Raw genomic sequence first — 13,094 nt, 5'->3', positions numbered from 1 at the left:
GGGGGGAACAGGAAGGGAAGGCGGGCGAGGGGGGGAAGGCGGGTATACTTGGCTAGCCAGTGCCTTAGAGTCGGGCCGGGACACCACTCCATTTGAATTATGAGACAGATCTGGCAGGTCTGTCGTTCATTGCGCGATGCCTCGTCCCGGCATTCGTCATTGGGGGCGTCGTCAAGGAGATTCATTTTGAAGGATATGTCGTCTGAGTCGCACGATGTCCGCGAGGCCCCTTCGAAGAAGACGCCGTCAGAACTGCTGCTGCTATCTTGTCCGTGGAAGCCCTGCTCTGCCACCTCGACCAAGTCGCCTACCGTCCTCGGCGACGAGGCCTCGTTCACGCTATCTAACTGCCGCCGAGAAGCGAACATATCGCTGTCGTTATATATAGCCTGCGCTTCGGGAGAAGCTTCGTCCTTCGCTGCAGGCTTGTCGTTCGTGCTTAGGCTCGGCGAGTTCCCAGCTGAAGATGACTGAATGGGCTTGGGCAAGCTGGACTGTGTGTGCTGCGGCAAGAACTGCGGCTCCTCACACCACCACGTGAAGTAGCGGACGACGTACTTGGACAGGATGTCCCGGTTCGTCGCGACCTCTCTAAAGTACCGCGCCCCCTTCAGGTCGCCAATTACAGAAGCCTCACACGCTACCACCTTGAGCGCATAGAGAGTGTGTCCAGGCTCCATCCGATGAGAAGCTCGATAAACCGACCCGAAACCACCTCGTCCCAGCAGCACGGAGTTCGTGAACGTGCGCTCAAACTTACCGTTATCCAATAACTGGTGCAACGGCGCATTCGGAGGGACTTTGGACTGCGGCTTCGAAGTCCACTGCAACAGCGCCGTGAGCCGGTTGGTGCTGCTACGGATCACAGAGAGCATCCCCTGCTCGCCGGCGATCCCGTTCCCATAGCCTCCCGCGGTGGCACCGCCGGCAGTGGTGGACCCCCCGCCGGGTCCCCAACCGCTTCCCCTGGTCGCTTTAAAGCGGCGCATTCCGGCGAACTCGCCACCAGACCTTCCGCCGCAGGCTCTTCCTCACAAGCGACTCCGCAATTCGCGAGCGTCTTCGGGCCGCCCTCTTCGGGCCGCTGCACTGTCGAAGACGACAACGAGGACTCCTCGCCTCCGACACGTTCACCGCTCGGAAGTTCGCCGCTTCGGAACTCGCCACTCGGAATCTCGCCGCTCTGGAGCTGCGTGGGGCCGCTGCTCTGGGACCGGCCGCCGTTTTGGCTGCCAGACGGACTGATTAATTTGGCTAGCCCGTCTGCAAAAGTGTGTGCACACGCGTGTGAGCCGTCTTCGGCAGTTCCGCGCAGTCGTCCTCGACTGGAACGACCCATCCACCAGCCAATGATGCCGCAGATGGCGGCCACGAGGAAGCCGGTGACGATCCAATTAGTGATTGAAGGGGAGAGTACAGCAACGTAGAGTCCGGAGTTGAAGCTAACGTAAGGGGTAGGCGGGCGGTCTCCCAAGGCGGCGGGTAGCGCTTCGGGCACCCGATATTCGGGGAAGGGCAGCGGTTCTGCTACGAGCGGCGGCGCGGAAAGCGGCGGGACGGACAGCGGCGGGACGGATAGCGGCGGAATGCCCGTAACCCAGGTCGCAGTGGGCTGCGGCTCGTCCGCAGCCTTGGCGGTCAGAAGCATCTTCACCGTCTTCTGCTTGTATTGCTGCGAGTACCCGTCTGGCCCAATGCCGCTTAGCAAGCTGGTTGTTGTCAACTCGTCTGTGAGCGAATCTATGGAGGACGCGGAGTCCGGCCCCACTGGAGGGCGTATATAGAGTTCGGGAAGCGGTCCGTCGCAGTCGCCGCGGTCAAGGTCGCAAGCGGCGACCTGTCCAAGCAACCAGCCGTGTGCGTCGAAGACGGGGATGGATGCATCATTGACAACCACCAGAGCATCCCGCGTTTCTGTTGGGGGGTCCTGACCGTGAACCAACTGGACAGCGCCATCAACCTGTTGGACAACACAGTCACCCACAAGACTGGGTTCCAGACCAGTCCCTGGCTCCAGAGCAGCCTGCAAGCCAGTTTCCATACCAGTCTCTGGCTCCAGATCAGCGACGTCTGTCTCGTCGGCAAGTCTTGTGCGCTGATCATCGGCGTACCGGTTGTAGTCGTGTAGTCTTTTGACAGCGCAGCCTTGTAGGTGTGTGAGTACGGCATTGTAGAGTGCGCTGTTGATGGGGAAGGTCCCTGGCTCTATTTCGAGCAGGCCGTCTCCTAAGGTGAGTGACTTGGTCATTTTGTGCAGCGTTTTCGGCGGGTAGACGTTGAGGATTGCGTGAGGGAAGGTGAGCTTAAGATACCGCGCATCCGGGCGGCCACAGGAGCCATCAACGGTGTTGGAGGAAGGTGCGAGTGCTCGTGCCACGGAGCAGAGGTCCAATGTGACTTGGTTGCCTTCTGCGAAGATGGCCCGACCTAGTGCACCTTCAATGAGTACTTCAGCGCAGCTGACGCCAAACACGTCGTAAGCAGTGTCTAGTTCCCAGCCGCGGGAGGGTAGACAGACACCGGCCGAGAGTGAGACACCTGCGGCAGTTTCAGAGGCATTCAACAGACACTCTGCCTCGCTCGGTCGCATCGGGCTTTCGCCTACCGATCCAATTGTGGTCCAGCTGAATGACCAGTCGGCCTGTTTCTGATTCTCAATTGGCAGGGCGGAAATGGTAATGGTCGATGTCGCAATCTCCAAGGCTATGTCTTCGCCGATTTTATCGAAGGGACCGTTGCTCTTCGAACCGCTGCTCGCACTCCTACCGCTGCTCATACCCCTGCCGTATGCGGATTTCGAACCACCGGTGCTGCTACCGGTCATGGGCTTGCCGTTGAGGAGGTTCAATGTGATCACCTTTTGGGTTTGCCGACCGAGTAGATAATGTTTGGGGAACAGGGGTGTGGCAAAGGGTGTTTGTTGCAACACGTGTGTTATCGAGAGATCCGGAACCGGTACAAATTCACCAGAGAAATCGAGGAAGGCCAGTCCGCCATCTGGACCTGCTAGTAGTCGTGCCGTCTGTTGTCGTAATTCGGCCTGGATCGCCGCAGGCAAACTTGTTGATAACTCGTTCCAGGCCCAAGGACCACCTTCCAGATCATTTTCCAAACTGCAGACATCATCTTGGAATGAAGTCAGTCCTGCTTCAAACGAGAATCCCGTCGCCTCCGACTCCTCCCGCGGTAACGGTACAGCCCACAAGAAGGCACCGTTCAACCAATCCAGAGCATATATTGATCCACGCGTGTCCTGAAGAATCAACAACCGCTGTGACGGCGGTATCAAAGCGCTCAGTGTGTCCTGCAATTTACTACGGACATGATCCCCCATTTACATTTTAATAATTCCCTACCTCCCAACGCCTACTCCCAACCCCACCCTGCCTCTATCTTGAGGTCCGAACCCATCACGTGTGCTGAGAAATCAATCCCACCCAGCCAAACTAATTTGCGTTTACTGAAATCAATTAACCACCCTTTTGCTAGACACACACCCTGTCACAGACACACACCCTGTCACAGACACACACCCTGTCACAGACACACACCCTGTCACAGACACACACAGTCAGTTAAGACACACAGTCAGTTAAGACGCCCCACTCAGTCAAGACACACACCCTGGACCGACCCGACCGATGAAGGTATGGCGTTCAGCGCAGGGGGTAAAACGACTGGTATGACCGAGGCGGCCGTATACGGCCTACATGGACCACCGAGGCAACATGGTTATCAGATCCTCGGCCACGTTGGACCACGAGCGGACACTACTATGAGCCGCCGGGGGTGATAAATTTAGTGACTGGAAAGTGAGACGAACAATGCGGAGTTCGGTCGCGACGGCAGCCGGCATTGCAGGTGACCCTCGCTTGCTAAGCTTGATTTACGCAGCGACAGGAGAACAGGTGTTCGCACCTGACAATAGCCTTGCGCCCAACGGCAACGTACAGAGCAACAGTGGAGGTGACGCCGGCATGACCAAGAACGGTGGTACTCCCACCAGTGACATGTATAATGGTGGTATGAATAATGGGGGCATGTATAGTGGAGGCGTGTATAGTGCTGGCATGCCCAACGGCGGTATGTACAACGGCGGTATGTACAACGGCGGTATGTACAACGGCGGTATCTACAACGGCGGTATGTACAACGGCGGTATGTACAACGGCAGTATGTACAACGGCGGTATGTACAACGGCGGTATGTATAACGGCGGTATGTATAACGGCGGTATGTACGACGGCGGTATGTACAACGGCGGTATGTACAACGGCGGTATGTACAACGGCGGCAACTGCACGACGCCCACATTTCCGGGTCCGGCTGCTTCCCCGGAAGAAGCGGTTCTTAGAGGACACGAGTGTGCAGCGGCTCCGTATATGCAGAGGTGGAAGGACTTGGTGGACAAGCACTTGGAGCTTTCTACGCAGTATCAGGTGACCAATGCGGAGATGTGCAGACAGGATCAGACGTACCGCACGTTGTTGGCAGCTATCGAGTGCGACAATGCGGGTGCGAATGGTCAGGAACGAGACGCGAATGCACAGCTTTCTGCTGAAGAGTTAGTGAGTACGCTGGAGACCTTGGAACAGTTAAGGGAGAAAGCGGAAGCTCTTTGTTCAGAAGTGAAGAAAAAAGAAGAAGAGATCGCTGCGTGCGTGAACCAATTAATCACAGCCAGAGCCACCTTTAGGTCTATCTTGGCATCACAGCCGTGGCTCTGGAATCCCGCCGCAAGCGGGCCACCTCAAACGATGTTCGCACAACCCCTGTTCGCGCAACCTCCGGCCTTCCCCTTCGCCCCTGGCCCCTGCGCCAGCTTTGTGCCGCAGACTATATACCAGTACTCCAGTCCTTACCTTCCCTACCCCCCGACTATGCCGTTCGGAGAGGAGGAGGACGACGACGACCTCGCTGACGAAGACCTAGATGGCCAATAATGGCAACACGTGGCAGGTACCCGCAGAGGCGGCTGGTACCGACCGAGGTGGCATGCGGGATAGACTAATACGGGGCAACACCTTTTTTGTAGCCAGCTGGACAGGCCCATCGTTATCAAAGTTCGTGGGCGTCGAAGCGGGGTGGCCAAAAAGGGTGGCCAAGAATAAAAATCAACGCAATGGCGTCACTAGATTTGCTTACCGCCGCTGGCTTCCGCAAAGACGGACGGATGCTGGACCAGCACCGCCGCGTGAAGGCGGAAATGGGGTCCTTCGGCGCCAACGGCGGTGCCACGTATCAGTGCGGGAAAACTATGGTCATGGCGCAAGTTATGGAGGACGAACAAGTAAGGTATTTCCCAGCCGGTGCTCAAACGTGTGCACACAGCTCGCACATGTGTGCACACGCCTCTCACATGTGTGCACACACTCATCGCACACGTGTGTGTAATTAATCGTGTTATCGTTGTAATGAGTTGTTAACGTGGTAATGCGTAGGTACCGTGCGCGAGCCCACAGTTAGTGGTTTCGTTGTCGTGGGCGCCGTTTGCTTTCCCCGAACGGCGGTTGCAGCGGCAGAACCGTTTATCGTCTACGTACGAAAAGGCGTTGAAGGATACGTTTGAGCCGGTGTTGCAGAACAAGACGAACCCGGCAGCGGCGATAAACGTGCAGTTGACAGTGCTGTGTGCTGATGGTGGGACCTTGGCGGCGTGCGTGAATGCGACAACGTTGGCGTTGACACGGAGCGGCTATGCGTTGGACGATTTAGTGATAGCGAGCACGGTCGCCCTGGCGGACGAGTATCTGTTTGTGGATCCGACACATTACGAGTTGATTAAAAAGGACTGTGACCTAACTGTGGCGTGCTTGTCGCGAACTAAAGAAGTTGCACTAATGTCGTCAGAGTGCAAGACCAAAGTTGATAACCTAGCACTCATGCTCGAGACCGCTACGGAGTCTTCCATACGCGACGTCCTGCCCGTCGTCGTCGCAGCACAGGAGGCACACGCACAACGAGTCTCCATTCTGCGCACCCTCGTCAGCGAACGCCTCATCGCGTCCGTGTGACCAACGCGCATCAATATGCTGCCAGCTTACTTACTGCTGTCGGATTACGATTATTGGAGTAGACTATGCTGGTTCAGTATTAAGATGGCTTCGGCTTCCGCGGCTTCCGCGGTTTCGGTCGGTTGCCGGCCACCTGTTGGTCACCTGTGCACGGCGCAACACGTCCGGACTGAGCGTCGACGACCGGAGGACCGGCCATTGCCGAGCCCATAGTGGTTTGTTGCAGGAGCGCGTTCAGGAGGAATTTGTTGGTGCTGATCAAGTGGTCGACGAGTTTATCAATGAGCCCGAGCACCTTGTTGTCTAGTGGACCTTGGCTGAGCGTCGACAGCGGCTGGACGGCCGACAGCGGCTGGACGGCCGACTGCGGCTGGACGACCGACTGCGACTGGACGACCGACTGCGGTGAGGCCAATGGCTGCAGGGTCGACTGCAACTCTGCCGTCGCTGGCGGACTCATTGACGGCGGACTCATTGACGGCGGACTCATTGATGGCGGACTCATTGGTGGCGGACTCGTGACCGGAGTCAACTGCATGGCCGCCTTTAAGCCTGTCCTGATGGCGGTCGCGCCGCGGTCGTAGTTCAAAGGCGTGTCGACGTCGTCCGACGGACTGAACGCCGCTTCCGTCGCCGCGGAATCGGCCTCGCTGGGACTGACTGCCTTGCAGGGAGTGGCCCCTGAGTCGGACGCTCCCGGTCCGGGTTCTTCCGATCCGGGTTCTTGCGGCTGGACTGGGACTAGAGCCTCTCCGGCGACAAAGCTCCCGTCCAAGTCCCCGACAGTCTCTAGGCCGCCTACGAATTCACTAGACAGCTTGCTTGCTGCCGGTGTACTTGCCGGAGTGCTTATGAGCGGCGTGGCCGCGCCAGATGCTGTGGTCGCAGCCGACTCGCGAAGTCCCCCAGCCGCCTTTACGTAAGCCGGAGGTACGTAAGCCGGAGGTACGTAAGCCGGAAGATCAGTAACTGGAGGCAATCCTGAGTTTCCGGGGAAATCCGTATCTGGATGAGGGTCTTCCATGCTTGTTGCCGGAACGACGTCATCAGGAACGACTCCATCAGGAAGGGTTTCGTCCTCCGTAGTAGCTCGGCTCTTTCCACTCACTCCGTTCTCGACCACGTTGCCTACCTCCCCTTCTCTAGCCTGGCCTGACAATTCAACCTCACCTGACGATTCAACCTCATTTGGCAATCCCTGTTCCACCGGTCCGGTCTCTTCGCTTTCGCGTCCCATATCGTTGAACACGTTTACGACCGTGGACGTTGACCCCGGATCTGTGTGGTCCGGCGGCGTCATCTCTACCGAGTGCGTAGCCGACAGGGCCTTGTCGCTCTGCTCAATGACCTGAGGCTGGCCTACATCCGAAGGTCTTGGATCTGAAAGAATTGAGTCTTGCGACGGAAGCCTTCCCTCCATCGAGACATCAGGAGAGACGACCGATCCAGCCGCGGTCGCCGCCCCAGGCTCAACTACACTGAGGAGGTCAGTCATTGACGGGGCGGCCTCGGAATCGAGCCTGACTCTTTTCGCGCCGGCACCCTCGCTGCAATTCTTATCGACGGCCGGGTCGCTGGTGGCAAACTTGCGTTTAGTACCAACGCCGTCCGGCACAGTCTCACTATCGACGGAAGACGCACTACTGTCACTAACTTCGAACAAGCTCCTCACCGCTTCCACAACAGGTACAGCGGGAGCGTCTACAACCGGAACTTCCACTACAGGAACGTGTACTACCGGAGCGTCTATCACTTGGGTCTCCGCCACGGGCGTCTCCTCTTCCGCTCCCATACTAGCTGCGTCCATGCTCACGTCAACGTTCGCCGCCTCAGGTTTTGACGACTTAGATTCTATAGCCATTTCTACCTCATTACCGGAGTCCTCAGTGCTATCTGACGAGCTACTTGAATTGTTCTTCGCATCAGTTCCTTTGGTCCCAACAGTCTCAGCAACGATAGTCTCGACTTCTTGTCGAGGATCGAGGTTCTTCTTCTCAGTGCCCGGGACGTTAAATTGAATGACCTTCGACGAATCACTCATGTCCGATTCGTCGCTGCTACTATCACTGCTAAATTCGAGGCCAATCGATTGCGCTACGGCTGTCGGCGTAGTTTCTTTCTGTTGAGTGTCGGACTTAATTAGAGATGAATTCTCCTTCACGTCACCCTCTGGGTCAGACGAGTCCTGGGTCACGCCTGGTTGCTGCTCAGCAGCCGGTACCTCATCAGGTTGCTGCTCCGTAGCGGCTATCGCCGATGGTTCTTCAGCCAAGCTGGCGGGAGAGATCTCTTCCACGTCCGCCATTGCCACGTCTTTGCCTGGACCTATCTGGAGGTTGACAATTTGGTCTATACCCGTCTCCTGCGTCTCAAGCGCCACGTCCTCACTTTCAGAGCCCGATCCTGACATCGAGTCGGCGTCAAGGTCAATATCACCGATATCCGGATCCTGACTCCGCGTTACCTCTCTAATGTCTCCCTCGATGAGTTTATTCCATATGTCCTGAGCAATTTCTGCCCCCAGCGGTAAAGGCTGGGATGCCGCAGACTCGACGTCATCCTTGGCCCAGCAATCAAACCAAATCTCGGGGCGATGAACGTAAGATCCAAATTTAAATAAATCAACTCTAGCAAATGGTCGCACTGGCCAGGTGGTCTCCATTTCGAACACACTCATCGTCTCGCCTTTCTTCTTCTTCCCCGCCTCTGGAGCAATTACGGTCTCACCGTGATCAGATAGTCCTGACAAAAATGCCGACAGTTCCTTATGATAACTGACGTCAAATCTCTTCATTTTGGTCACAAATGTGGAGCAGACTATCTTGCGAGTCATCTGAACGAACCTATTCTCGAATACTGAATTAGCATAAGCCATAATGAGGAAAATTTCCAGGAGCACACGCGTTTCCAAATCGTCCTTTAATTGATTCCAGCGCGCACAAAATATTTCCAGCAATCCAGAAAAGCAGGTAACGGCAGCATTAAGCCCTGCAATTGTTGGTCCCCCGCTGGTGGGTGATCCGCTAACTGAAGCCTTCCGCGCTAAGAATAATAGATCGTTAGCTAAATGAACTGCTACATCCTGTATCGCCTGAACCGAAATCCGATTACATCTGCATGCATATCCGATCATATAAGTTGCTATTTTCTCCTTCGATAGCTCATTGGTTGTCTGGTTCCTAAAGGCGGTAAGGATTCTATTTAAGAACATATTACCGTGAACCTCAAAATCCAAATTAACGATTCCGAAGAATAACAGAGGCAGAACGGGGGAATCGTAGGCCCCAAGACAATTTTCTTCGAAGTCATCAAGCAAGTGGCTTAGCAGAATGTTAGTCACCTTCAATGTTTCTGGTCCGGCACGAGATTTCCGACTGGATGTAATCGACTGAATATCACTGACCTCACTCATCAGCAACCCTCCTCCAGATCTCACATCGATCTGCGGGGATGCCGGCTCACTTCCTATAGCGCTTCCGGATCCCATGGCGCTGCCAGAATCCATGATGCTTCCAGCTCCGGCGGCTTGATAAGGGGACATCATGGGAGACAACATGGGCGATACGATGGGAGACTGAGGCGCCTGGGCGGCATATGCTGTAGGTCCTAACACGTCTTGAAGCACTTTGGCAGATTCCGAAAAGTGTTTGTCAAATGTTGACCGCCGTAGAATTAAGGTCTTTTTAGACTCGAATTCCTTAACGAAGAACCTGTATAAAAGGCAATAAGCAGCATCTAGCTTGAGCTTGACTGGTCCTACTTCTTCCTCGGTCTTAACTTGATTATACTTCTTATACATCAGATCTCGGTTTCGAACCATTTGTTTAGCCTGCTCCAGCTGTTGCGCCGAATAACGATGCTTCTTAGACTGCAAAATCCGGGTGAGTTCGTCGGCTTGTTCCTTAAGCCAAAAGTTGAACTGGTCTTCATCGAATCCTTCTGCAATGTCGTCATCCATCCGCTCAGTCTCCATATTATGAAGATAACGGATAATGAACGTCTGTAGAGTCCGGTACAGCTTATAGGTATCTATGGTATCCAGTTGCACATAATTTCCGTTGTCACTGAAGGGCTTCAATGATGCGCGCGACATTAATCCGAGGACGGCTTGTATGTAATTCAAAATATACGTGCTGGTCCTTCTCGCATCTACTATGGAGGTTCCAATCTGCTGAAATTCTGGAGGAGGAGCTGACTTTTGTAGGACGTCTATCATGTATGTGCCTCGACTGGTAAAGAACAAACGGAACTGTCGGAAAATAGCATCGCATAGCAGGTCGCGAATCCGGTCGGAATTGGGGTCGTAGATGTAGGGCAGACATTTGGAGAAGGAGATATCATCCTCCGTCAGACCGTCTTCCCTTTGCTTGGGGTCATAGACGAGGCAAATAACGCGGCATTTTGCGTCGTGTTTGTTCTGGATTATTTTCAAGTCAGTTACACCTCGCAGCTTGTCTGCCGCCCGTGGGTGGAATGCCAAGACCGTGACGAGGAAGCGGAAGTCGAAAGACTGCCGGTCGATCAGTTTGTTCAGCGGTTGTCCCTGGATTATTTTGATACACCGTTGCCGCACGTCATCAATGCTCTTGCACCGAATGTCCTTCGAAAGCACGACATCTTTACCGTAACCGTAGTCCCGGTACTCGTCGTGGTCATGGAAGGTCTTTAGCTGCTGAACCAAGCTGCTATATACAACTCCGAACAAGTCGCCACGACTACTCGCTATTCCATGCAAACAACGGATCCACTGACTAAACTCCCGATCACTTGCTATCAGCACATTGAAATCCAACACCGTCTGGCGCACCAGACTCTCCAACTTCTTATGCGACTCCACGCTCCGACTTTTCTCCACCAGCAACTCATTCACATACTCCGCCAGCCGCAAAACCTCAGCGTTGTTGTCACGCTTGCTCGTACGAAACACCACCTCTGCCACACGCGAGGGACCACCCGCACCACTCGGAATCGGCGTCTTCTTCGGCCGACCTCGACCCCTCGGAGGCATCTTTATAAAACAGTGGCCCTCCCGGCCGCAATCCTGCAATTCCCCCCTCTCCCTCCTCCTTTCCCAACCCGGCCGCGTCGCACTTGACCTGGTCGCGACTAGTTATCAGCATTCGGTTATCAGCACGAACTAGCTTTGGGCCAGCAATGCTTTAGCCTCTTCAATAATTTCGGAGGGAAAGCCACAGAATCGTGCCGCCTCGATGCCGTCGCTGTCTTTTTCAACGCCCGCCTCAACCAAATACTTGTTGTTCCCTCGGGATGAACCAAGTTTGAGAGGCATCGTGTTCGGAATGAGTGACAGCTCGTGGAAGTGCGTAGCGCATAAAGACGTAATGCCAGGCAGCGTAGTCAAATACTTTATGATCGCTGACGCAAACTTTAAGCCGTCCTTGACTGATGTTCCTCTACCTAGCTCATCTAATATAACTAATCCAGTCAAGCTACGCTTCCGGCTTTCACAATTCACAAGAGCGTCAAGCATGGTCGCTGTCTCCTGTGTTTCCACCATGAAGGTACTGCTATTCCGACACGGGTTGTCATGCGCACCTATCCTCGCCCAAAATACATCCATCAATTGAAGAGTACAGGACTCGCATGGAACCTTCAATCCGTACCCCGCCATCAGCGCAATGAGTGCCTGTTGTTTACTAAACGTGCTTTTGCCGCCCATATTCGGTCCCGTAATGACAAAATAGTGCGCTTCCGAATTAAAATCGTTTGGCACACACTTTTTCTCCGCTGATGCGCTCAATTCCGATCTCAAAGTAAGCAGCGGATGGCGCCCAGCGCCAACTCGAAGGCACCCGGGCATATCCTCAACCAGTGTCGGAAAGATCCAAGGTTCCGATGTCGCTGTCGTCGCTGCTGAATTAAGCAGAGAATACATACTCGCAATCCCGATCAAAATATCAAGCAAGCCGATTTGATCCACGATAATGTTCAAAGAGTCAACGTAAGTGGCCATGACGCCCAGAGATCTAGAAATGAGGGCGTCTTCGTGGTGGGAGACTTGTTCAGAAGCAGCGCTTGAGAAGGAGTTAAATTCTTGCATTCTTTGTGTCGTAAATATTTTTTCTGCCTTGTTAACGCGGATTAGAATGGATCCATTGGGGGGCTCAACCGTGCGGGGTATCCTAAAGACCTGTCCATGTGGTTGCACTGCAATGACTTTGACCTTTCCGTCGCACTTGGCATTGATTCTATCTATCTCTTTGTCAGCGCGTTTTCGCGCTTCAGCCATCTCCTTGTAAACTTCGGCCAGCTCCTTGACCTCTGCTTTGATAATCATGCCTTGGTCTAGTGCGTTGCCGGCGTTCAGTTTAACTTGCGTGACGTCGAAGACTGTTTCAATTAACTTTATTAGCGGCTGGCATACTCTTACTTGGTCATACAAAACCGGCATAATGTCCTTCAAGAGAGCTCGCAATTCACAAAGCTCCACCAGGGCATCGTAGACGGCGACAATAAGACTGAGCATTTGCCGTTGCTGGGAGACCACCCTTGCCGAACATAATCGCACTGTTATCTTATCCAGATCTGGTAATCTACTTAACTTCTGGCTACAGAGCGCAGAAAGCATGCGATCCGAAGTTAAAGCATCGATAATCCGGTGGTAGCTCCGCACTAATGATGGATTCCGTAGAGGATGGCGAAGGTAACCGTGCGCAAACCTTCGCTTGCCCATAGGCGTGACTTGCTTCGAGAAGTATTTCATTAAGCTGAACTGAGGCAGCGGAGGCCTCGGATTTAACACTCCCAGGGCCATTAAATTGGCGTCCAATACACTGGTACGATCCCGAGTCACCGCCGACACGTACATAGCCTTTTTAAGAGGCAACCCATTAATTTCGTGACCCAACAAACTAATATATGTTTGTATCGAACACCGCACACACTCCGGATACAAGGCCAACACGCCCGATAATGCCTTGGGAACTGGCGACATCAAAAGATTACGGTCCACATCATGAACGAAACACTTCTCAGACAATAATGGCTTGACCTGCAGTTTGTACAGAGGATTAACTCCGAGGTTATACTCCGAGGTTATACTCTGAGGTTATCCCCCCC

At 54.2% G+C, this 13,094-nt stretch overlaps 6 protein-coding genes across 6 annotated transcripts; 2 read left to right on the top strand and 4 right to left on the bottom strand.

Annotated features, from left to right (window-relative positions):
- Window positions 1-680, bottom strand: GNI_085630 (putative protein kinase; the record flags this gene model as incomplete). Its single annotated transcript, XM_011132338.1, has 1 exon — window positions 1-680. A coding segment is annotated over one exon (680 nt), but the record flags the coding sequence as incomplete, so codon positions are not given.
- A 182-nt stretch (window positions 681-862) lies between these two features.
- On the bottom strand, window positions 863-3,334 carry GNI_085620 (hypothetical protein; the record flags this gene model as incomplete). Its single annotated transcript, XM_011132337.1, has 1 exon — window positions 863-3,334. One exon carries the CDS (start codon window positions 3,332-3,334, stop codon window positions 863-865), a length of 2,472 nt encoding a protein of 823 aa, XP_011130639.1.
- Window positions 3,335-3,824: 490 nt separating this feature from the next.
- GNI_085610 (hypothetical protein) lies at window positions 3,825-4,943 on the top strand (the record flags this gene model as incomplete). Its single annotated transcript, XM_011132336.1, has 1 exon — window positions 3,825-4,943. The coding sequence occupies one exon, from the start codon at window positions 3,825-3,827 to the stop codon at window positions 4,941-4,943; it is 1,119 nt and encodes a 372-aa protein (XP_011130638.1).
- A 179-nt stretch (window positions 4,944-5,122) lies between these two features.
- Window positions 5,123-6,014, top strand: GNI_085600 (putative exosome complex exonuclease RRP41; the record flags this gene model as incomplete). Its single annotated transcript, XM_011132335.1, has 2 exons — window positions 5,123-5,290; window positions 5,442-6,014. The coding sequence occupies 2 exons, from the start codon at window positions 5,123-5,125 to the stop codon at window positions 6,012-6,014; spliced, it is 741 nt and encodes a 246-aa protein (XP_011130637.1).
- A 79-nt stretch (window positions 6,015-6,093) lies between these two features.
- Window positions 6,094-11,022, bottom strand: GNI_085590 (hypothetical protein; the record flags this gene model as incomplete). The annotated part of the gene is made up of 1 exon (XM_011132334.1): window positions 6,094-11,022. One exon carries the CDS (start codon window positions 11,020-11,022, stop codon window positions 6,094-6,096), a length of 4,929 nt encoding a protein of 1,642 aa, XP_011130636.1.
- Window positions 11,023-11,151: 129 nt separating this feature from the next.
- GNI_085580 (putative DNA mismatch repair protein MutS) lies at window positions 11,152-12,843 on the bottom strand (the record flags this gene model as incomplete). Its single annotated transcript, XM_011132333.1, has 1 exon — window positions 11,152-12,843. One exon carries the CDS (start codon window positions 12,841-12,843, stop codon window positions 11,152-11,154), a length of 1,692 nt encoding a protein of 563 aa, XP_011130635.1.
- Between the last annotated feature and the right edge of the window lie 251 nt (window positions 12,844-13,094).

This window comes from Gregarina niphandrodes (genome assembly GCF_000223845.1).
Source record: "Gregarina niphandrodes unplaced genomic scaffold scaffold00016, whole genome shotgun sequence".
Lineage (NCBI taxonomy): Eukaryota > Apicomplexa > Conoidasida > Eugregarinorida > Gregarinidae > Gregarina > Gregarina niphandrodes.
This window is presented reverse-complemented; position numbering and strand designations above follow the sequence as displayed.